Consider the following 21,248-nt stretch of genomic DNA (forward strand, 5'->3'; position numbering starts at 1 on the left):
GAACTCCAGACATTGGGGTTGGAGACGGTTGCAGTAGAAGAAAGGTCTAAATCATTTGGCATCATCACATGGGGAACAGGAACTTTGTTAAACAAAAAAAAATCTGATCTAATCAGTAGGTCTGCATTCTGCAGGTGTTCTGGTGGATTGGTTGATCAATGTGTTCAATCTTAAGTGTTACCTTCATTAATAGCCTATCAGGATTGAGCCATTAGTTCTGTGGGACACTGAAAAACTGATGATTTTTATTCCCAGCAACCAACTCACTGGTTGAAGACTTGGTACGATTTCAGTTCACCAACAATTTGTTTGTTGTCCTGCAGGCCTAAAAAACTGTTTTCTGAACACAGTGAGACAGATCTGTTTGAACTGCGGGCTCAAGCTTTTAGTCCATGAAAAGTCAACACAAACTAAATCTTGAAAACTTACTGAAGGTGTCCTTGGCGAGCACAGCATCCTCCAGCTCGCAGAATTCACCCATTCCAACAGCATTCTCGGCGGCGACCCGGAACACGTACAGGGATCCTTCATTAAGAGGAGTCACCGTGTACTTCAGCTCCTTGACAGTGGTGTCGACAGTCTGCCAGGCCTTTCGCCTCACATCCCTCTTCTCCACTACGTAGTTGGTGATGGGTGAGCCTCCATCGCTGCTGGGAGCCTGCCACTTAAGATCGGCGTTGATCTTTGTGATGTTGCTCACCTCCAGCCACTGAGGAGCCGATGGAACGTCTGTTGAGCAGAAAACACGGAGTGTTAGATCAAATTTCTGTATATTTTGTATATATATATGTGTGTGTGCGTGTGTGTTTGTGTGTGTGTGTGTCTATACTACTGCACAACCACCCTGAGCTGAACTTACAAAGTCTCTCCTTGCAGACGACGGGGTCACTGGGCTCGCTGGGTTCGCTCTCGCCTGCCTTATTCACGGCCTTGACCCTGAATGAGTACTCCTGCTTCTCCATGAGACCTTGCAGCTGGTGCTCGGTCTGAGGAACATCTTCTGCGATGCGGATCCATTCCTCGCTTCCAGTCTTCTGGAACTCAATGATGTACCCTTCGATCTTAGCGCCACCATCATGTTCTGGTCGGGTCCATGCCAGCAGGGCTGTGGTCTTGCCGATGTCCCTGATGACGGGTTTACCAGGAGCCCATGGAGGATCTGGAGAAGAGTTTGTTAGTTAAACTAAATAGAATCACTATAAAGTGAACCTGAGCAGACTGAGGGTACCGAGTGATGCAACGTACCAATGGGATCTTTGATGAGGACAGGGTCAGTCTCTGCACTTGGTTTTCCAGGTCCAGCCAGATTTTCAGCCAAAACACGGAAGCGGTACTTCTTCTTGGTGGGGAGTCCCTTTACCCTGCAGACATACAGTCATAACTGATAAATACCTTCCACTCTAATCAGTTTTCATTAGGGACGCAATGATTTCCTTAACTCAGCAGCGTTATCAATAACACAGATTGAGGACAGCAATCTATATTCCACTTGCTAATATGCATATGTTTGGTGAGAGACACTTTACAGGAGCTGTTGATGAGGTGTGATTACATGTGGCTCTGGATTATAAAAGCATTGTCGTAATAGTCTGCGACATGTCTTAAACATATAAGTGTTATGGCCACAGCCTGAGACTGTGGTCAGCTGCAGTACTCTCTCCTCCTCTGGCCCTGTTCTCTCCCTCTTTCACTTTCTTTCTGGCTCTTAGGTGTGCAGGTGTTGATCATTACTGATTGGCAGAGTGCGTGCAGGTGGGAGTCATACAATCAAGCTGCTCCTGCGCCACTACTTAATCAGACGCCACTCTGCTTTGGACGTGGGACTGTGAACAATGAGTAGTTAGTGATTGCACAACTAAAGTCTTTGCTATCGTTGTTTTTTGCTTTTAGTAATCCTGTTCTATCTGTTTAGTTTGACTCCTGCCTGCTTCTACTCCCGGACTTTCGTTCTGATCGCCTCCTCCATCATCTACCATCTGGACACGCTCAGTGAATACACCTGCATCCAGCCGAACCTCTGGAAGAGCTTCACACCACCACCTGTGACACCATTCCACCCCGACGGACAAAGGATTGGAGAAAGCCAGGATTCCCACACTCCTGTTGCAGCTGTCCCACCGCTGCTGCTACATCTGTTGGAAGGATTCTTTTACCTGGACTGGTTGAGCCTGGCTGTTCCCCAAACACGAACTCTGTTCCTCCGAAGCCACCAGTTAAGTCCCTGTTCTCAAGCATTACCAGACTTGCTGTTTAACCTGTTAGTATTTATAGTAGTGCATAAATTGTATCCTGTAATATTCTCTGGTTAAATTATTACCTCATTTTCTCTATTCTAGTTTCGAGTTAATAGGTTCAGGATTACTGTTAGTATGTATTCTAATTTCTTTTTGTTTTAGGATCTCCTGCTTTGGTGTTACCAACCGTGGGTTATCATTATTCCTAAGTTGTTGATATTATTCCGTCCATCCTCTAGAGGGATTACTCCTTGCCGTGTGTAGACGGCTCAGTTACTCTTCCGATTCTGTGTTCCAGTTGCGGGTTAATTTGTAGTTCCAGTTTTTCTGTGTTGTAAATAAAAGCATTTAAGAAATTTGACCTGAGTCTATAATCTCTTCCCTGCACCTGAGCCTTTGCACCCACCGTAACAATAAGTTCAGGTTGGAGGTCATTAACCTCCTCAGAAGTCTTTGTCATGGGGCCCGTTGCTAGCTAAACTCCTACAATGGTCTCTGCTTTAACGTGAACTGTAGTCTGAGCCTCGTCTGGTCTCTACAGTATTAGACAGGATCTTTCTGTCTTTCCTTGACTCTCCTGGAACATGATGTGCTGTACTTATTCACCTGAAGGTTGTGTCCTTGATGGGCAGTTTGTTGCATCTGATCCATTTGTCACTTTCTGGATCGAACTTCTCAATCCAGTATCCGGTAATGGGACTGCCGCCGTCTTCATCTGGCTCGAACCAGATCAGAGTCACAGCGTCCTTAGCAACATCAGAGGGAGTCACCCTAGTTGGAGGACCAGGAGGATCTGAAACGGACGGAAAATAGCTTCACTGGTTGTTCATGTTTCAACTGACTGTGTCCATCTTAGTAGAGGAAATAAACTCACCAAAGGAGTACTTCGCAATGATTGGGGCATGTTCCGCAGGTTCCCCGATGCCGTACTGGTTCTCAGCGCTGATCCTGAAGATGTACTCCTTCAGAGCTGTGAGCTTGCAGGCCTTGAAGGTGGTGTGTTTCACTGTGGCCGACAGCTTCACCCACTCCTCTTTGTCTGTCTGACGACTCTCGATGATGTAGTTGGTGATGATCGAGCCGCCATCGTCTCTGGGAGGGTTCCAGGCCAGGAAGCAGGACTCGTTGGTGATCTCAGAGATGTCGAAGGCGGCTGGAGGGCCGGGTTTATCTGTAGGAGAGGGGACATAAAGTGAAAATGTTTTCCTTTACATTCAACAACACAAAGTACAGGTTTATTTTTTAACCAAGAGTTAGGGGCTAATTTAGTAGTATTTTCTGACAAACCACAAACTTGAAGCCACATTTGATTGGTGTAAATCCAGTAATGGTATTGTGGACTAGTGTGAAACTGAGAAAACAAGTTGTAGAAAGAAGTTCACTGACTCGTGTGTTGATTTATTCACTGCCAGGTAATGTCAGTCCATACCGAGGATGTTGACGTCGATCGTGGCGGTGGCACGTCCACAGGTGTTGACTGCCTCGATGATGTAGGTAGCAGTGTCTCCTCTGGTGGTGCTACCGATGGAAAGCTTGGAGTGTCCCGGCTGGGTGTCGATGGTGATGCGGTCGTTGGCCCGCAGGACCAGGTCAGCTTTGGTCCATTTCACTCGGGGGTCGGGCTTTCCTTTGACATCTGCGGGAAGCTCAATCTTGGTACCAGCTCGGGCTGTCAGACCAGCCAGCAGCTTCACGTCCAGCTGGATCTCTGGAGGTTCTGTTGGAATAGTTCAAGAAAGTTCTCACTCTCTGAATTAAACTTCTCCAACTACCAACCTTTTATTAGCTTCAATTTCCTTCCTGCTAGCTCTTTTATTTCAATTCAATTAATCTAAATGCAGAATGTGTTGTAAACTTAATAAAATATTTGAAAAGAGAATGGTTGAATTATGGCAATAGTTATTTCCCATCACATCAAAATGCGACAATGCTTTCACTCAGAATCTGCTCACTGATCCGACCGACACAACATCAAATGGTCCCTTTCTCATGGAGTTCCTGTCCAGAGAGCACCACAGATCTTTCTACCTTTAGCGTCCACTGCCTGGATCTCGTCGGTGGCCCTGCAGGGTCGGCTGGCTCCCAGCTTGTTGAAAGCTCTGACTCTGTAGGCATACCACTGGCCCTCGATCAGGCCGGTCACCTGGAACCTGCAGCACAAAACATATTACATCCATCTGTCCCAAAACAAAGACATATCAGTCCACGAAACTGTCTGAAACTTTCACGGTCTGTAGGAATCATTAAAGTCTTACTTCAGTTCAGGGATGGGGTCACCACAGGGCTCCCACTTGTCTGTTCCACGCTGACATTTGTCCACCACGTAGCCTTTAATGTGGGCACCGCCATCATACTTCGGAGGCTCCCAGGACAGGAAGATGCTCTTGCCACACTTATCGCGCCACTTCAGGTTCTCGGGAGGATCAGGTACCGCTGCGGGAAAAACAACACCGATGAGATTCTAGATGTTTGAAAAAGTGTTTATATGTGGAGGGAACTAGATCATATCTTTAGGCCTGATGTGAAAAAGTGTCTCCACTCAGACTCACTGGCAGGAGAGGAGACATTGACGGGTTCGTCGATGTACGCCGGCTCTCCAGGTCCACATTTGTTGCAGGCGGTGACGCTGAACAGATATTCTTTTCCTTCAATCACATCAGTCACTGTGTGCTCCAAGTCCAGGACGCCTGTGGCCACCTGGAAAACAGCAGAAATGTTGACGAATGAACAGAAAAGTTTATTTTCAGATATTCCGTCCCTCTTTGGAGTTTTTGTGGACTCAAGTGGAATTTTAAGCTACTGTTTTACATGTTGTTTTGTCTGTTTTTGTTTGTGTACAGGTGCCCAAACATACATACTACATCTGTAGGTTACATCCATAGACAAAGCACACCTTAGTAACATCACTGTCAACGTCATCTATGACCAAAGGAGCCCAACACGGATTTGATCTTGTGTCACAAGTTATTTGTCAAGAGGAATTTCCATGTTCTTCCAGGCACAATCTGTGCTACCCACAGCAAATTCAAATGTACTTGCATCTTTCTCAAGACTTTGTACACATCCAAGACTCTTCTACGTCACTTTGTGTTGAGTGATCTGAATTCAAACATTTCTGCTGCTGTTAATATTTAATCACATCGGTCAGGTTTACCTTTGCCCAGGTCTTGCGGGACACTTCTCTCTTCTCGATTTGATAGTGTGTCACCGGACTTCCTCCATCGTGCTCTGGAGCCTCCCACATCAGGTGGACGTGGTGTCGGGTCACTTCGGCCACCTTGAAGTCTTTAGGAGCGCTGGGGCATGCTGGGAAAATAAAATCACCGGAGACATTCATCCATTTTCTGAACTGCTTCTTTACAGAGTTTCAAAATTAGTTTTTGGAAGACAAACGTCTGTCCAAAAGTAAAGCAACTTTCTAATGAACTGAATACAGTTCTGAAATGTCTGAAATATAAGCGTCTGATAAATCAATGTTACCGATGACATTGACTTCAATCTCTCCGAACACGGACGTGACGTCGTTCTCCAGCTGCAGGGTGTAGATGCCTTTGTCTGGACGGACGCTTGGCGTCACCGTCAGCTCCGTGAAGGTGGACTTCGTCATCATAGAGATGCGTTCATCCTCGGTGGTCAGCTCCTTCTCCCCAAACGTCCATTTGGCAACAGGAGTCGGGTATCCGGTGATGGGGACTCTGATGGTGAGTGGCTGAGGGACGATCACCTCCAGGCCGTTCCTGAAGCCGCTCAGGTCGAGCGTTGGTCCGACTGCAGAGAGATGTTTTACTTCAGAAGCTGCCATTTTATGGACTGTTTAAGTGTTTAAGAGAAATCAAACTGAAAGTATTAAATCCTGACAAACAAAAAATATCAGCTGATTTTACAGTTTGATTGATATTAGTTTTATACTATTTTCCAATGTTTCCTGAAACAAACACTGTCATTTTAATGACAGCAAAATAGGACCAGGTTCTCCTCAGGAATGAGTAAAATTTATACTGAGTTTAGCTTTTTTTGCTGACATATTTATACTTTACATTCCATTAAAGTTCAGTGTTCAAATGCAGATGTCTTATTTCTAAAAGCATCATCGCTACATTTGCATTAAATGTAAGATAAAGTTTCACTGATTCAAGCAACAGCAGAGTCTAGCTAGGTTTTCAACTCTTCTTTTTTTTCTGCTGTTTGTTTCGTACCATGAGGGTCATCGGCAAGCAGCAGTCCGAGCTGTTCGGCTGGATTGGAGACACCGGCGGCGTTCTCAGCACAAACTCTGTAAAGATATTTCTGACCAGGTTTCAGTCCAGACACCTGAAGACCACAACAGAACACACAGACAACAGTCAGCTCAAAGGAATCAGTACTGCTGAAAGATCAGAGGCATTAGAGGGATAAAATCCATCCAGAGGGGATAATGATGGACAATACCACTGCTGTTTTCACTCTTTCCCATAAAAACATGTATATAAAAATATAATTGTTTATGTGGGGTCTACTATATTATGTTTACCTGCTTTACTGTTAAAAAACACATTATTTTTCTTATTCTGCAAAGTGTTTATTGTGGGTTTATTGTCCCTTTGTCGTGGACTTTGGTGTTCGTAAGGTTGCAAATTTTTTACCAAAAATTGTCTAAAATGAAGCTGCAAAAAGGTCTAGCCCACTCGCAAACCTACACAAAATAAATCATGTATAGATAAACAGACGGACAAATGGACGTCCAGAACAATAAAATGCCTAAAATTACTGTAAATTTACCCAAAATAACTCAACATGTCCAAAAAATGGCAAAATCAACTTAAAATTTGTATCAAATAAACTAATTTAAACTAAATAAATTAAACTAAACTCACACGCTGACCCATAATATGCAAAAATTGCAGCTTATTAACATACAAAACCAAAAAGAAGAAGATGGACTGTGGTTTCGTACCCGGTAGGATAGGTCAGGACACAGTCTGGCGTTGCAGCGGAGCCACTTGTCGGATCCGTCGTCGCATTTCTCGATGATGTAGCCGGTGATCATGCTGCCGCCGTTGCTCGCGGGTGTCTCCCAGGTCAACGTGACCGCCGTCTTGATCTGATCGCTGAAGTTTAAGTTCAGTGGCGGACTCGGCCTCTCTGCAGCCCAAACACATGAATGGCATGAGACACTGTTTCACACAAGGCAGAAAACTAGCAGCGGCTGGTTTTCACTCACCGATGGGATCCATGATCTTGACTGGGTTGGTGGCGGCGCTGGGTCTGCCGATGCCGGCCTTGTTCTCGGCTCGGACTCTGAAGATGTACTCCTTGTTCTCGACCACGTCATTCAATGAGGCTGAGCGGTCGCTGGCGCCGCAGATCATGGCTGCCTCCCACTTCACAGATGTCCTATCACGGAACTCGATGACATAGGTGGTGATCTCAGAGCCGCCATCAAACTTGGGAGGCTCCCAGGTGACGGTGGCTCCGAACCTGTTCACGGTGGCGACGGCAACGTTTTCTGGAGCGTCGGGAACATCTGATAAAGAATAAACACATGAAGGATTAAAACATGAAATTGGTCCTCTGCATAAACATTTAACAGACACAAGGCCCCAGATGCAGCACTGAGTGTTTGTTTACTCAGAATAATTTGATTTATGAACTCAAACATCCAGTGAATCTGTTGTGACAAACGTAGTTAGATCCACATTAATTACATTGTATTCTCAATTTAGTGTTTCTTTTACATGAATATCCACTTTCCACCATAATTTGATGCAGACAAAATGTCAAAGACAATATTTTTAAAGAACCAGGGGACGTTTGGGCGTTTCTTACCAAACTTGTTCTTGGCCTGAATGGGGTCCTCAGTGCTGACAATGGGTCCGCTGCCTACTCTGTTTCGGGCGCAGACTCTGAACAGGTACATGGAGTCCTTCTGGAGGCCGCTGACGCAGTACTCTGGAGTATCAGCTCGATCTGTTGCCAGAGTCCACGTTTTACGCTTCATGTCGCGTCTCTCTACAACGTAGGCGACGATCTTGCTGCCGCCGTCGCTCTCTGGCTCCTCCCAGGCCAAACTGACCTCACCGTCGGCAGTATCAACCACTCTCAGGTTCTTGACGGGTCCGGGGACATCTAAAAACCATCAACAGACACAGATCAGACACAGACACCAGCAGGTATCTAATCCGCTGGCATCAATTTAATGCCTGGACTCACCGATCACGTCCAGGTGGATGAACGCTTCTCCCTCGCCATGCTTGTTCTTGATAACCACCTTGTAGCGACCCTGATCCTCCTTGCTGGGACTCTTCAGGCGGTACTCGGTCTTGTCGGCGGAGGTGTCGATGTTCTGGACGGGCAGACTGGTACCCTCAAAGAACCATTCGGCTTCGGCACGAGGGTAAGCATCGTAGGGCACAGCCATGACGAAGGGTTTGCCGGCATCTGTCACCAGATTCTGGTCGGTAGTTTTGATCTTTGGAACAGCTGCAGCAGAGATGAAAGAGTTCAGGGAGATTTCACTTGATCGGCCCATCTAAAGCCTGAAGTGTCGAATGTTATACGACTGAGAAGTAAAGTCTGAATGCGTCTCTAATTTGCTCTGGCTGTTTGATGAAATTATTGAAATGAGTGATTTGTGTGGATTCCTAAATTGTCCATCAGGTTCTGGACTCGTTTTTCTAAAAGGTGGACTCACCTGCCAGCTCCAGCTTGGCTCGGGCGTCCTTGTCTTTGGCCACGATCCTGTACTCTCCCTGGTCTCTGGGTCGGATCTCACAGACCTGTAGTCTGTGAACTTTCCCTTCGCTGATCATCTGGTATTTGTCTCCCTGGACGATGATCATGTTGTTCCTCATCCACTTCACCTCCACTCGGTCCTTGTTGAGCTCCACCTCGAACACGACGTCCGAACCTGGAGGTTCAAACATGTCCTGAGGAGGTCTGACGATCTCCACCGGAGTCTCTGCAGGACAGAAAAACACATGAAGGTTCCAAAAAGAAAGTTTTACCTTCTGGTTCCTGCACAAAGAGAAATTAAGCGTTTACCTTCAACAAAGAGCCGGGCTCTGGTCCTCCTCTCATCCACACCACAGGCGTATTCACATTCATCATCAGGTCGGCACACCTTGATGACCAGTCTGCACGTCTTGCCTTCTTTTTCCATGTGATATCTGGAAAGTTTCATCATCATAAACATCATTAACTGGATCAGTGGAGGTGACTTGTACTGTGATGTTTATTACTTCTTCTCATTTATGTTCAAATTTTTCCATTTCTTGTTGTTTGTATTTATTTGGGGTCACATTTATTTTCAACATTCTGAGGAATCTGCAATATCACCGATACTTATTGATATTCCTTTGTCATTTTTTTTTAAACTGATGTTTGCTATAAACTGCACATTTACCTGTGTCAGTGCGACTAATCAGAACTTTTATTCCAACTATCTATAATGACATTCCAATCAGTCGAGCCACAGTTAGACATTTCTGTAATTAACTTTGAACTGGTGACAATAAATGCTGCAGATATCTCAAACATCGTTGTGAATCAACCTGAAGGAACATCTGTAAAAACATGAATATAAATGTGTTTGTCTTCTTCAGTGCATTAGGGGCTCGGGGTTTCTACACAGCAGGTACAAAATTTTTACATAGAATGTTGTAATTATTCAACTAAAAACATCAGAAGATCTGTTTTTGTCATATTTGGATGGATTTGTGTGTAGATTCTCAGTCATCCAGGATGTGGTAATCTTAAGAGCTTCAGTAGAAATCAACTGGACTTCTCTGGTAAGAAACGTCTTCAAGAGCCTACCAAAGAAGTCCAGTTGGTTTCTAGTATTAAAAAAATTGTACCATTTCAACATCGGTTTATTCTGTGCAAAGCTTTCTAATTTATATGTGTTAGCTTCATTGTCTTTCATTTTACTTTAGTGTTTTTTGGACATTAAAAATCATTGTTGGTGTGTTTTGCTGCTGTCTGAACTTCATGCTGCTGATGTAAAAGTCGTACCTCGGTCCTTCTCTGATCTCCCGTCCATTGCGGTACCACTTCACCGCGGCCTTCTCTTTGCTCAGTTTGCAGGTGAACTCTGCGTCCTCGAACTCGGTGATGGTCTGGTCTTTGAGCTGCGCTGTGAAGTCCGTCGGTGCCTCACTGATGATCAGCTCTGCCGCGCATTTGTCGTCTCCGACCACGGCGGTGTACTCGCCCTCGTCGTCCATGACGCAGTCCTTGATGGTCAGGGTGTGTTTGAGGCCGTCGACTCTGTAGACGATGCGCTTGCTGAGTGTCACTTCCTGGCCGGCCTTCATCCACCTCACCGTCACCTCTGGACGGTTCACCTTACAGATGAAACTGATGGTCTTCTTCTCCTGAGTCTCGATGTCCTCGATGGGATCCAGGAACTTCAGCTTCTCCTCTGAGGATGAAGATAGAGTTAATATGCCAACTCGGTAAAGAGTATTCAAGGCGTCAGTGGAATCCATCTTGCTTTATGGAGCTAACTCCTGGTCACTAACGAAGACACTCAAAAAGAATTGATGGGACTTATACCAGAATGTTAGGGATGGTACAAAACATCTCCTGGAAATCACACCTCACCAACAAGTCACTACATGGTCCACATCCACGCTGGTCAACCATTATAAGGCAACGTAGACCAGCCCTGGATGGACATGTGGTGAGACAATGAAGCAGCTGGTCGAGTATTGTTATGGAAACCTGATAGTATGAGAAGCTCTGGCAGGCCTAGCACAAAGTTAAGGAGGTGCCAGGAGAAGACACTGGTCTGGAAGGCAAAGAACTTTTGATGGCAATGCTGGACAGAGGGAGCTGGATGAAGAACTTTATTCATGTCACTGATTCCATCGGATGCAATCGAATGACTGACTATACTGAGATGAAGCTGTGCACCTTTATTCAAGAACAGATCGAATCATCTGAATTTCACCTTGTGGACACATCCATGCTTCCTAAAATCTGTCTCAGGACTAATCTCACAGACCATATCATCAGAAGCCCACACAACGTTTAGGGTTGCACATTCCCCCAGCTCTTAATCATTATTACCATTAGTCAGGCGATGCATAATTTTTATGCTCAATGACAAGACGGTCTTTCTCAGGTCTCTGTGTGGATGTACATCTCAGATTGTGGATTTGGTTCTCCACATAAATGCAAGACAAAGTTTGGGCTTTACTAATACTCAAAGAACAAATATCACAAAAATCTGTTTGCAGCTTATTTAACCCTCTGAACCACAAAACCTGTTAGTAGATTTGAAAGATGTTACCTTAAAAATCTCCAAAATGAAAGCATTTATCAGCCAGAAGCTTTAAAATCACAGAATCCTGATTTCTGTCCACTGAGTCCTACTAACAGAAGACATCTCTGAGTTCTCGCTCCTTCTTCATGATGTTCTGGTTTCACAGAGCTGCAAGACTTTACATTAAAAATGAACCACAGTGAAGAAAAATTAGCCAGGAGCAAATAACGAGGGTTCAGAGGGTTAAATATGATAGTTTTAAAATGTTCAATAAATTGTACTTTAATGCGCCCTCAAAGTCCCCAAACCTCCTTATTGGAGATAAAACTATCACTTTGAACTTCAGTGTGGTTCCTCTAAAGGTTCATCAGGAGATGTGACTGCAGTGGACGTTCGCTCTACTAAAGTAATGCAACATTACTTACCTGTGACTTTAGCGCTGGCAGAGCTCTTGGCCTGCTCTCCTCTCTGATTGGTCAGGTTGATGGTGTAGGTGGCCTCGTCGGACTTCTGGGCGTCTTTGATCCTCAGAGAGAAGACGTTGTCCCGCTGAGCCATCATGTACTTGCCGCTCTCGAAAATGGTCTCCTCGTTCTTCAGCCACTTGGCCTTCGCTCCCTCAGAGTTCGTCTCACAGTTGAACACGATCTCACTTCCCTCTTTAACCTCCGTGTCTTTAATCGGCGTGATGATCCTGAGTTTTTCTGGAATCAAACAATCTGATTAAAACCAAACCTGTGCTCTGAATGAACCTAAATCATTGTGAAAAATGCAACGGAGGTCTTACCAATCACATACAGATCAGCCGAGGCTTTAACGCTGCCAATGTGGGCGACGTAGCCTCCCTCATCCTTCCGGTCACAGTTTTTCACAATAAGAGCCCTCCTCTTTCCCTCACTGATGATGGTGTACTTGTCTCCAGCTTCCACCTCCTTATCACCTCTGAACCATTTCACCTCGTAGGTGTCTTTGGAGACAGAGCAGGCGAACTCGGCCTTCTCGCCCTCCACCACTTCCTGGTTCTGAGGACGGGCGATGAACTCGGCGGCCAGTTCTAGAAGGAACAAGAAGACGGATGGAGGAGGAGTCAGAGTGGAGCTGATTTTAAAAGTCCAAACTTAAAGGTGAAACATAAGGGAAAACCTTCACCAGCTCTTCCTGAAAACAGCTACATGGTTGGTAAAAAGTGAAAACAGAGTTCAGTAAATCTTTATCTCGTCTTGCGCTCCGTATGGTTCACTTCCAGAAAGTTTTAATGAGGCTATAATATCATTGATACCAAAAAAAAGACAAAGATGGAACAGATCCAGCTAATTATAGACCCATAAGCCTTATACACGTTGATTGCAAAATACTGTCCAAAACATTAGCGCTACAGTTAGATAAGGATTTGCCAAAAATTATTCACAAAGACCAAGTGGGATTTATAAAAAATAGATCTTCAGCTGACAACATGAGGAGACTACTGCATTTAATGTGGATGAATAGAACTAGCCCTCACCCTGTGTCAGCTATATCACTAGATGCCCAAAAGGCCTTCGGCGGGGTGGAATGGGCCTTCTTATTTGCTATCCTGGCAAAATTTGGATTTGGAGAAGGATTCTGCAGATGGATAAAAGTTTTATATTCATGCCCTAAAGCTACGGTTATTACTAATGGGACAATATCTCAGTTTTTCAATATAACCAGATAGACAAGACAAGGATGCAGTTTAAGCCCACTCTTGTTCACAATTTTTTTTAGGACCACTGGCCATGTTAATTAGAGCGGAGTCGAGAACCAAGGGAGTTATGGGAGGGGGCAGGGAGCATAAGCTATTGCTTTATGCAGATGATATTTTGGTGCTTAGTCGGGACCCCACCAGCTCTGTATCAGTTCTACTAGAATCTATCGAAGCATACTCTAAAGTTTCTGGTTACGGTATAAACTGGCACAAATCAGAAGCCATGCCAGTATCTCAAACTTGTACACATGATCAACTAGCTGCCTAGCTGCCTGGCTACCAAAGGGTATGACATACCTAGGGATTGACTTAAACCCAGATATAAAGGAAATTATGACGGCTAATATGCAAAAAGTTCTCGACAAAATTAAAGTTAACTTGGATAAGTGGAGTAAATTACACCTGACATTGTGGGGTAAAGTGAATACAATAAAAATGTCTGTGGCCCCACAGATAAATTACCTAACAGGGATAATACCAATGTGCATTCCGAAACAATTGTTATTAAGATATGACAAGATGATTAAACATTTTCTTTGGGATGGGAAAAGACCTTGAATTCATATAGACAAATTAAACCAGCCCAAGAAAAGAGGGGGCTTATCTTTACCAAACATAATATATTACAGTATCTCTTTTGAAATGTCTAAACTTACAGAACACTGGGATGGATCTGGTGCTGGTTTGGACTGGGTCCTGATTGAGCAGGAGCTTACCTCTCCTTTTAAACCTATTGAAGTTTTGACACAAATGGTTAAACACAAGGGAAATAAAGTGATTAATCATGTTCTAGAACACTCAAAAATGGTTTGGCAGGAGGTACATAAAAAATGTAAAATCTCCCAGTACACTCAGAAATATGCACCCATTTGGCATAATCCAAAGATAAAGATAGAAAAACAGACTATCTGCTGGACTCAATGGCTAAGAAAAGGTATCAGAATATTGGATGATCTATATGAAAATGGTAACTTTCTTTCATATGTCAGATGTAAGGAAAAATTTCATCTGGAGGGTTGAGACCATTTTTGGAAATATTTACAACTTAGACACTGTATTAAAGACATTGCTCCCTTCAGTCAAGACAGAAGCCCGATAGAATGCTATTTACAACTACCTAAAATGTATCATAAGGCATCAAAATGGTATGATATATGTCCCTGGACAACTAATAATGGATGTAATAATCTTAAGCTAATTTGGGAAAAAGACTTATCTTGTACATTGGATGAAAAGACATGGGAGGGGATTCTTTCCAATACTGAAGAATACATAAGAGAAGCCAGAGGCAAATTTACTCAATATAAAATAATTCATAGATATTATTTTACTCCGTCAAGACTTTTCAGAATGGGCCTACTTAATGACGATCTGTCTTGGAAATGTGGGGAAAAAGGCACACTTGTCCATGCATTATGGGAATGTACTAAGGTCCGCCCCCTGTGGGAGAACGTTATGGATTATATGGGAAAGTGGTTGAATTGTCAACTTCCCAGGTCACCAAGACCGTGTCTCCTTGGAGACAGAACTATGGTACCCCACTTAAATAAATTTATATTTAGAATATTAAAAACTGGCCTAATGACTTGTGCACGGACATTCTGAGGTATTGGAAGAACCCTGACACTCCCCCATTGAATATATGGAGAATACAAATGACAGAAACTGTTGCATGTGAGAAAATGTTGGGGAGACTGAATTGGCAGAATGCACCTAAGGAACTTATTTTATTAATGATCTGCAGATATATTCATTTATTAAACAGATACACTGATTGATTTAAATCTCTACAAAGCTCCAGACTAAAGATGAAGGATTTTACTTTTAGCGGTGTGATAAATACGAGCCCAACAGGCACAGAGTGATTCAGTGTTTTTACCATTGAGTCTGAGGGTGGCGGACGTCTTGACGCTGGCACTCAGCCTGCAGTTGTATTCGCCGGCGTCCTCCATCCTCAGGTCCTGGATGATCAGGATCCTCTTGCGTCCGTCCACGACCTGCTCGTAGCGGCCGCCCTCCGGCAGCTCCTCATCTCCTCGGTACCAGATGACATCGGCGCTGGCTTTGGACACCTCGCAGATCATCTTCACGCTGTCCGTCTCCGTTCCCTCCACATTGGACAGATTCTTGGTGAACCTGGCTGCCTCCTCTGAGGACATACAGGGCAGCAGGGATTAATGTGGGCCAAACGTTCACTTAATTTTTACTGTCTTTGACCCAACAGGATGTGAAAAACAGTACCATCAGCATGTGGACACATAACCTTGTACAAAACTGGTCGTAAATTTAAGAGGAGCTACAGAGCCTAAAACTACTGTAGCATTCTGGACATGGAACCGAATAATGTTCCTCACCGATGACGGTGAGCATGCCGGAGGTCTTGGAGGTTCTGGCGTCACATTCGTACTCGGCCTCGTCGTCAAACACTGACTTGTGGACGACCAGGATCCTCTGGACACCCTTAGCGATGATCTCGTACTTCTTTCCTTTCCTGATCTCACTGCCGTCCTTGAACCAGCGAACCTTGAAACGCAACGATAAGAGTCAGTCCAGCGGAAAAGGATCTTCCAACAGTTTGATCATCAGAGCAGCGACTGATTTTTGCATTTCTGTTTTCAGTCTCACCTTTGCAGACTCACGAGACACTTCACATTCAAACTTGGCAGATTCCTTCTCTTTGACCTCTACATCCTGCAGAGGCTTCGTGAATTCCACATGAGGAGCTGCAGACACAAACACGACACTGTTACAGCAAAAAACAACCTTTTCATCTGACTTTTGATTATATTTACTCATGACTTTTATTTCAACCGTAACGTAAATATCTATTTTCAGGACATGATGGAAATAAAATGCAGTGTCTGTCCATTCCAGATAGTAATTTCTACCATGTTTAAGGGCGTTCTAATATCCTATGATAAATGAAAATCTGATAATTAGGGCCTATTTACACTAATAAATCTGACGTTTGATGTAATTGTTCTCTTCATTTTCAAGAATTTAAAGGACTCAAAGAAGTATCTGTCAGCCGCTGTGGTCAGTGAAGGTAACTGAGAAGGACTGAAGAGGGAAAGCTGAAGGTGTGTTTGGTTCTTACGTGTAACCTCCAGGAAGCAGGAGGTCTTGAACTCTTTGGCGTCACATGTGTACATCTTGGCATCGTCCGGAGAGCAGTCGTGGATGACCAGCGCTCTCTTGCGTCCGTCAGATATCGTATCATACTTCTTGGTCTTCCTAATCTCCTGTCCTTCCCTGAACCAGCGAACCTCAGCATTCTCTCTGGAAACTTCACACTCCAGTGTGGCCGTGGCCTCCTCCTCCACCGTCTGGTCCTCCAGAGGCTTCGTGAACTCCACCGGAGGCTCTGAACATCGCAACCAAAGACAGTTTCATCAGACGATAACAAACACACAAAGATACATTCACTGATCGCAGTGTGTTTGAATGTCTCACTTCTGAATAGGGATGCAAGTTTTAAACACTTTCCTTAACTGATAGTTAGCAGCGTTATAAATCAATAATTGGTGAGTTAATACTGTCAATTAAAGGTTTTTTTTTAAATTACCCACGAACACGTGATTGTAAATAACTTGGATGCATCAACAACTTGTCAGTAGCAATGCTTTCCTAGGAAACTGCTGCCTAACTGAAGCCACAAGCTCTAGTCAGACGTCATTAACTGCCACAGAAGTCTTTCTCATGGTGGCCTGTTAGCACTACAAAATCCTGTTAGCGTGAGCCTCAGGTAGCTAGCAAAACCAGTCGCAAATGACTCCCAACCTGTACAAAACACTCTGAATTTGTGCAAAGGAGCAAGACGTTGACTGAACTTGAAATTATCCAAAAAGACAAAAACTTTTTTGTAGGGCTGGGACTTTAACGTGTTAATTTCAATTAATTAATTACAATGGAAAACAATGCGTTAAATAAATTAATGCATTTAATCGCACTATTCTCAGTTTCCTCATTTCTGGCACACCGGTAACTCTGATGAACACTCCAGCCCAGTAGGTGGCGGTAATGAACCTAAAGTCTGTTTGTAGCCATGAAGAAGAAGCACAGGAAGTACTGAGTGAAGTCAGGCTCTGGTGAACAGTGAAGGAAGATGAGATTGAGTTTGTTGGGCAGAAAGTTTTCTTTTAAAAATCTTCCTGATGGCAGCTTGGATAAAAGCCTGGTTGTGAGCAAATTGTACAACAAAGAATTTTCTGATCACTGCAGCACTTCAAGCCGACAGTATCACCTCAATGTAAAACATGTTGCTGTTAGCACCAGAGCTAACGTTAGCTACGAGTCATGCTAACGGCTAACGGTGTAGCCATCCCATAATAGACCACTTTTCTAGACAGTGCTTGAGTTTACAGAAAGTCTTAAAATGTTGAATAAAATCGCTATAATTGCACTTAGATTTGCAGTAATCTGTGAATGTAGCAGACAGATGAAAAATGCAGATAAATAGAAATGAAACATTTTTGTGGTTTAAGTTTTTACTCCTTCGAGGCTCTGCCTCCTTGGAGGAGGAATAACCTAAACAACAAAAATATCTCTTTTAATAACTTAATTATAAACTTTTTGTTTATAAAAAAATTACATAAATAAAAATTGATATTCCTATAAAAAGAACCATCAAAATTCCACCATTTATCAGACCCAGAAAATATGAAAGCAGAATGAATCTCTGGATTTTAAACTTTCTGAAGCTCCTTGAACTACTTATGCTGATTTTATGTGCCATACAGTGGAAAAAACAACTAAATTCAGGCTTTAAGTCATCAAAATCACGTTTTCTATATGTCCCATTTTCCTTTTTTTAAATAAATTTTAAATTATAAACACGTATCTGTCTATTCATTGATTCAACTGTCAACCACAATTTTATTTGAATTGAAAAACTTCACTTATTGTGTCAAATGTTGCTGTTTGACAAGTGCGAATTGCGATTAATTAATTGCAAACCTGTAATTAATTAGATTAAATTTTTTAAATTGCGTCCCACCACTACTTTTTTGTAAATGTCAAAAGTGTCCAAAATGACTCTAAAACTGTCCAGAATGACAAACACTTACCCACAATAACTTAAAATTTGTCTGAAGCAACTCACAACTTTTTCATATTGACTTAAAGTTTGTTCAAAATGACAAGCAGCATGAAGCTAGCTAGCCAACGTGGACAGTCATACACTCAGAGCTCATTAACAGCAGGGAGGAGCGCTTGTTTTAGGGATCCTTGCAGCTGGTCAGTAAATACACCTGCAGCTCCATCCCAGTAAGAACCGGAACAACCAGCTGATCTACAACACATTTACTGACGACCTTCTTCTTCTGCCTTATCAGTCGATGTATTTTTAACTGGTTAAATGATGCCAGCAGTAAATCGATCTACGGTGAGTCACTGACTACTATGTGAAACTATTGGTGTGTTTAGTTTTTCCTCTTGATGATCATGAGGTGCAGTCAGACCATTTTACACAGTGCTTTACAGAATGGTCTGACTGTACCTCATGACCATTCCTTAAATCTGTAGTGTAGAATGGTCCGAATGTACCTCATTCTTACTGGTTCCATTGTTTTAAACTGGTTAAACATCAGTGTAATTAATGGATTATCAATACTTCTGAGCATCCCCACCTCTGACGATGAGCTGAGCCTGGGTCTGGAAGTCTTTGGCAGCCAGTTTGACCTCACCGGCCTCCGACAGCTTCACGTCTCTGATGGTCAAAGCGTGAACTCGACCTGCCACCCGAGTTTTCACCTGCAGAGACCAAACGAAAGTCAGATTTAATGTGGTTGTTTCCTCTAGTGAACACTGGAAATGTCTCCTGTGAACTTACAGAAACCAAACAACACACCTCTACATGTAAAAGCACATTTATTCTCCTCAGCCCTACAGGACAGAAAAACACTCTGAACCAGCTGTCCAGTCAGGTGGTTTGACTTTTTAGCAAAAACATGAAACTTTTCTTTGTGTTTTTGGTCTTCAACGTTTTCACAAAAACACCTTCAATCTTTTAGCTCTCCATCAAAACAACTTTACCTGGATCATTCCAGAACTGGAGGACATTTTACATCAAATTTCCAGTAATCCATGTATTAAATACTAAAACATCAGTAGTGTGTAAATGTTCTTGTCCTGAGACCAAATCTATAAAAACTAGGAGAAAAGAATGTTTGAAAATACTTTAAAACACCAAAAAGTCTGGAATTCCCCTAAAATGCCATTTTTCTCTTGTCCCACCCCCCTGATGACCAAACTGAACCTCTAATAAAACAGTTAGAATCTAATTTAAATCTACTTTTTTTGTTTTTATTTTTTCTTTCATGTCTCTGTAATTGTGGAAACATTTTTTAATCAACATAATATTTAAAATAATAATTATTATTCATGGAACGTTTCCCACAACATGTTAGCAGAATCTATTGATGACGCTTTTGTGATTTTATGCCTTGTTTTTGTTGTTTTCTGTTTCATCTTGTCATTCTATGTGTTGTTTTTGTCATTTTGTGTCTCATTTCTGTCATTTTCTGTCTTGTTTTTGTTGCTTAGTGTCTTGTCTCTGTCATTTTGTGTGTCGTTTCTGTTGTTTTGTGTCTCATTTTTGTCGTTTTGTGTCTCGTTTTTGTCGTTTTATGTCTTGTTTTTGTCGTTTCCATCATCTAACAGTGTTCCTACAGAACGGCTAGAGCAAAGCTATGTCCTCTCTTCTATTTTTCATCTTTCTTGACTGAATGTCTCACTCTACCTCATATTATCAGGATCAGACTAATTCTTTGGACTGTTTTCCATCAGTCAGTTTGTCCTCTTGCTCAGCAGTAACAGCAGCTAAATATCTAGCTTCTACTGCTGAGAAAAAGATCACATTAGCATGGATTAGAGTAGGGTTAGCAAACAGCACAGAAAACATGGAAGAAGAAGCTGATCAATCGATACCTATTATTGATCAATATGGAGCAGAAACCTGGAACTGTTATGATCCTGCTCTAGCTCCTGCCCTTCTTTCTCCTTCTTCCTCTTTTCTTCCTTTTCCCTTCTTCTTCCTGTCTTTGTCATCTGTCTCTTTTGTATTTCTGTCTCTCATCGTGTCTTCTCTCTCCCTGTTGTCTCTCTGTCCATGTCTTGTCCCTCTGGCTCCCTCTGTTTGTGTCTGTTGGTCTCTATGTCTGTCTGTCTGTCTTCCTTGTCCCACTCATCTGCCTGCACTTTGCTGATTGCAGTAATGAACATAAGCTGCAGTAATCAGTTCACTGCATTCACCTGTTCCCCACCTATTGAAGCTCTGTCCTTTCATTCACTCCCTGCTGGATCATTGACTCACATTCCGCCACAGACTCTGTTTCCCCCCCTGGATTTAGTTCTCCACACCAAGCCCTGTGAACCCCTCGTCTGCTTTCTCCCATCCTGGTTTTTCTCCACTTGGACTCTGTTTCGCTCCAACCTGTTCATGGATATTTCCCAGCCTTCTGTCTGCCAGTTTTGTTCCCCCACTAACTTCTGGATTCCCGCCTGCTTTGCCCCCTTAGTTCTGTTTCCCCTGGTTTTGTAAATACATTCTTTTGTTGTCTGGTTTAGTTTATCCCTGTTTGGTTTTTGTAGTTGAGCTGTGGGTTTTTTGTAGGTCTAGTTTGTAGTTCATTCTAGTCTTAGATTGGGTTTAGTTTATCTCCTGGTTTGTTTTCCCCTTTCTGTATTGGTTTAGTTAGTTTTGTTTAAATAAAGACCTGTTTCTGCTGCCACCTGTCTGTCATATCTGTGCCTGCACCTGGGTTCTCCAACCCCCTCTTCTACATATAAGGCTGCAGAGCCTCGGTGGTAAAGATAACAGCTGCTCTCCTATCGCCCATTATTTTTAGCTGCAGCCTGACGGAGGAAAACTCCAAACTGTCCCACAGACTTCTGCTTGTTCTCACAGTAAAGTTGCTCTAAGTGCAGGTTTTGTTCTTGTTTCAGGAGGTTTTAATCTAAAAACATGAGTTTCGATTTCAAATCTCAAATCAAACTTAATAACAGCGAAACATCATGAATCAAGGTAAAGAGAAGAAATGCAAAAAGA

The 21,248-nt window shown here is 43.1% G+C and overlaps 1 protein-coding gene across 1 annotated transcript in view; it reads right to left on the bottom strand.

Annotated features, from left to right (window-relative positions):
- Positions 1 to 21,248, bottom strand: part of ttn.1 (titin, tandem duplicate 1) — a 198,399-nt gene that overhangs the window by 89,652 nt on the left and 87,499 nt on the right. The window contains exons 118-143 of the mRNA XM_055015241.1: positions 18,829 to 18,952; positions 16,299 to 16,565; positions 15,827 to 15,924; positions 15,556 to 15,724; positions 15,081 to 15,350; positions 12,266 to 12,532; positions 11,904 to 12,182; positions 10,224 to 10,632; positions 9,255 to 9,379; positions 8,905 to 9,171; positions 8,424 to 8,693; positions 8,040 to 8,339; positions 7,435 to 7,737; positions 7,168 to 7,355; positions 6,431 to 6,545; positions 5,715 to 6,002; positions 5,389 to 5,540; positions 4,784 to 4,931; positions 4,490 to 4,667; positions 4,263 to 4,384; positions 3,664 to 3,951; positions 3,109 to 3,405; positions 2,841 to 3,027; positions 1,246 to 1,361; positions 860 to 1,159; positions 430 to 729 (exon numbers count right to left, since the gene is read on the bottom strand). Of these exons, the coding sequence (XP_054871216.1) occupies positions 430 to 729; positions 860 to 1,159; positions 1,246 to 1,361; positions 2,841 to 3,027; positions 3,109 to 3,405; positions 3,664 to 3,951; positions 4,263 to 4,384; positions 4,490 to 4,667; positions 4,784 to 4,931; positions 5,389 to 5,540; positions 5,715 to 6,002; positions 6,431 to 6,545; positions 7,168 to 7,355; positions 7,435 to 7,737; positions 8,040 to 8,339; positions 8,424 to 8,693; positions 8,905 to 9,171; positions 9,255 to 9,379; positions 10,224 to 10,632; positions 11,904 to 12,182; positions 12,266 to 12,532; positions 15,081 to 15,350; positions 15,556 to 15,724; positions 15,827 to 15,924; positions 16,299 to 16,565; positions 18,829 to 18,952 (5,827 nt within the window). The remainder of the gene's footprint in view (positions 1 to 429; positions 730 to 859; positions 1,160 to 1,245; positions 1,362 to 2,840; positions 3,028 to 3,108; positions 3,406 to 3,663; positions 3,952 to 4,262; positions 4,385 to 4,489; positions 4,668 to 4,783; positions 4,932 to 5,388; positions 5,541 to 5,714; positions 6,003 to 6,430; positions 6,546 to 7,167; positions 7,356 to 7,434; positions 7,738 to 8,039; positions 8,340 to 8,423; positions 8,694 to 8,904; positions 9,172 to 9,254; positions 9,380 to 10,223; positions 10,633 to 11,903; positions 12,183 to 12,265; positions 12,533 to 15,080; positions 15,351 to 15,555; positions 15,725 to 15,826; positions 15,925 to 16,298; positions 16,566 to 18,828; positions 18,953 to 21,248) is intronic.

The sequence above is a fragment of the Amphiprion ocellaris genome, chromosome 11, assembly GCF_022539595.1.
Source record: "Amphiprion ocellaris isolate individual 3 ecotype Okinawa chromosome 11, ASM2253959v1, whole genome shotgun sequence".
Classification (NCBI taxonomy): Eukaryota; Metazoa; Chordata; class Actinopteri; family Pomacentridae; genus Amphiprion; species Amphiprion ocellaris.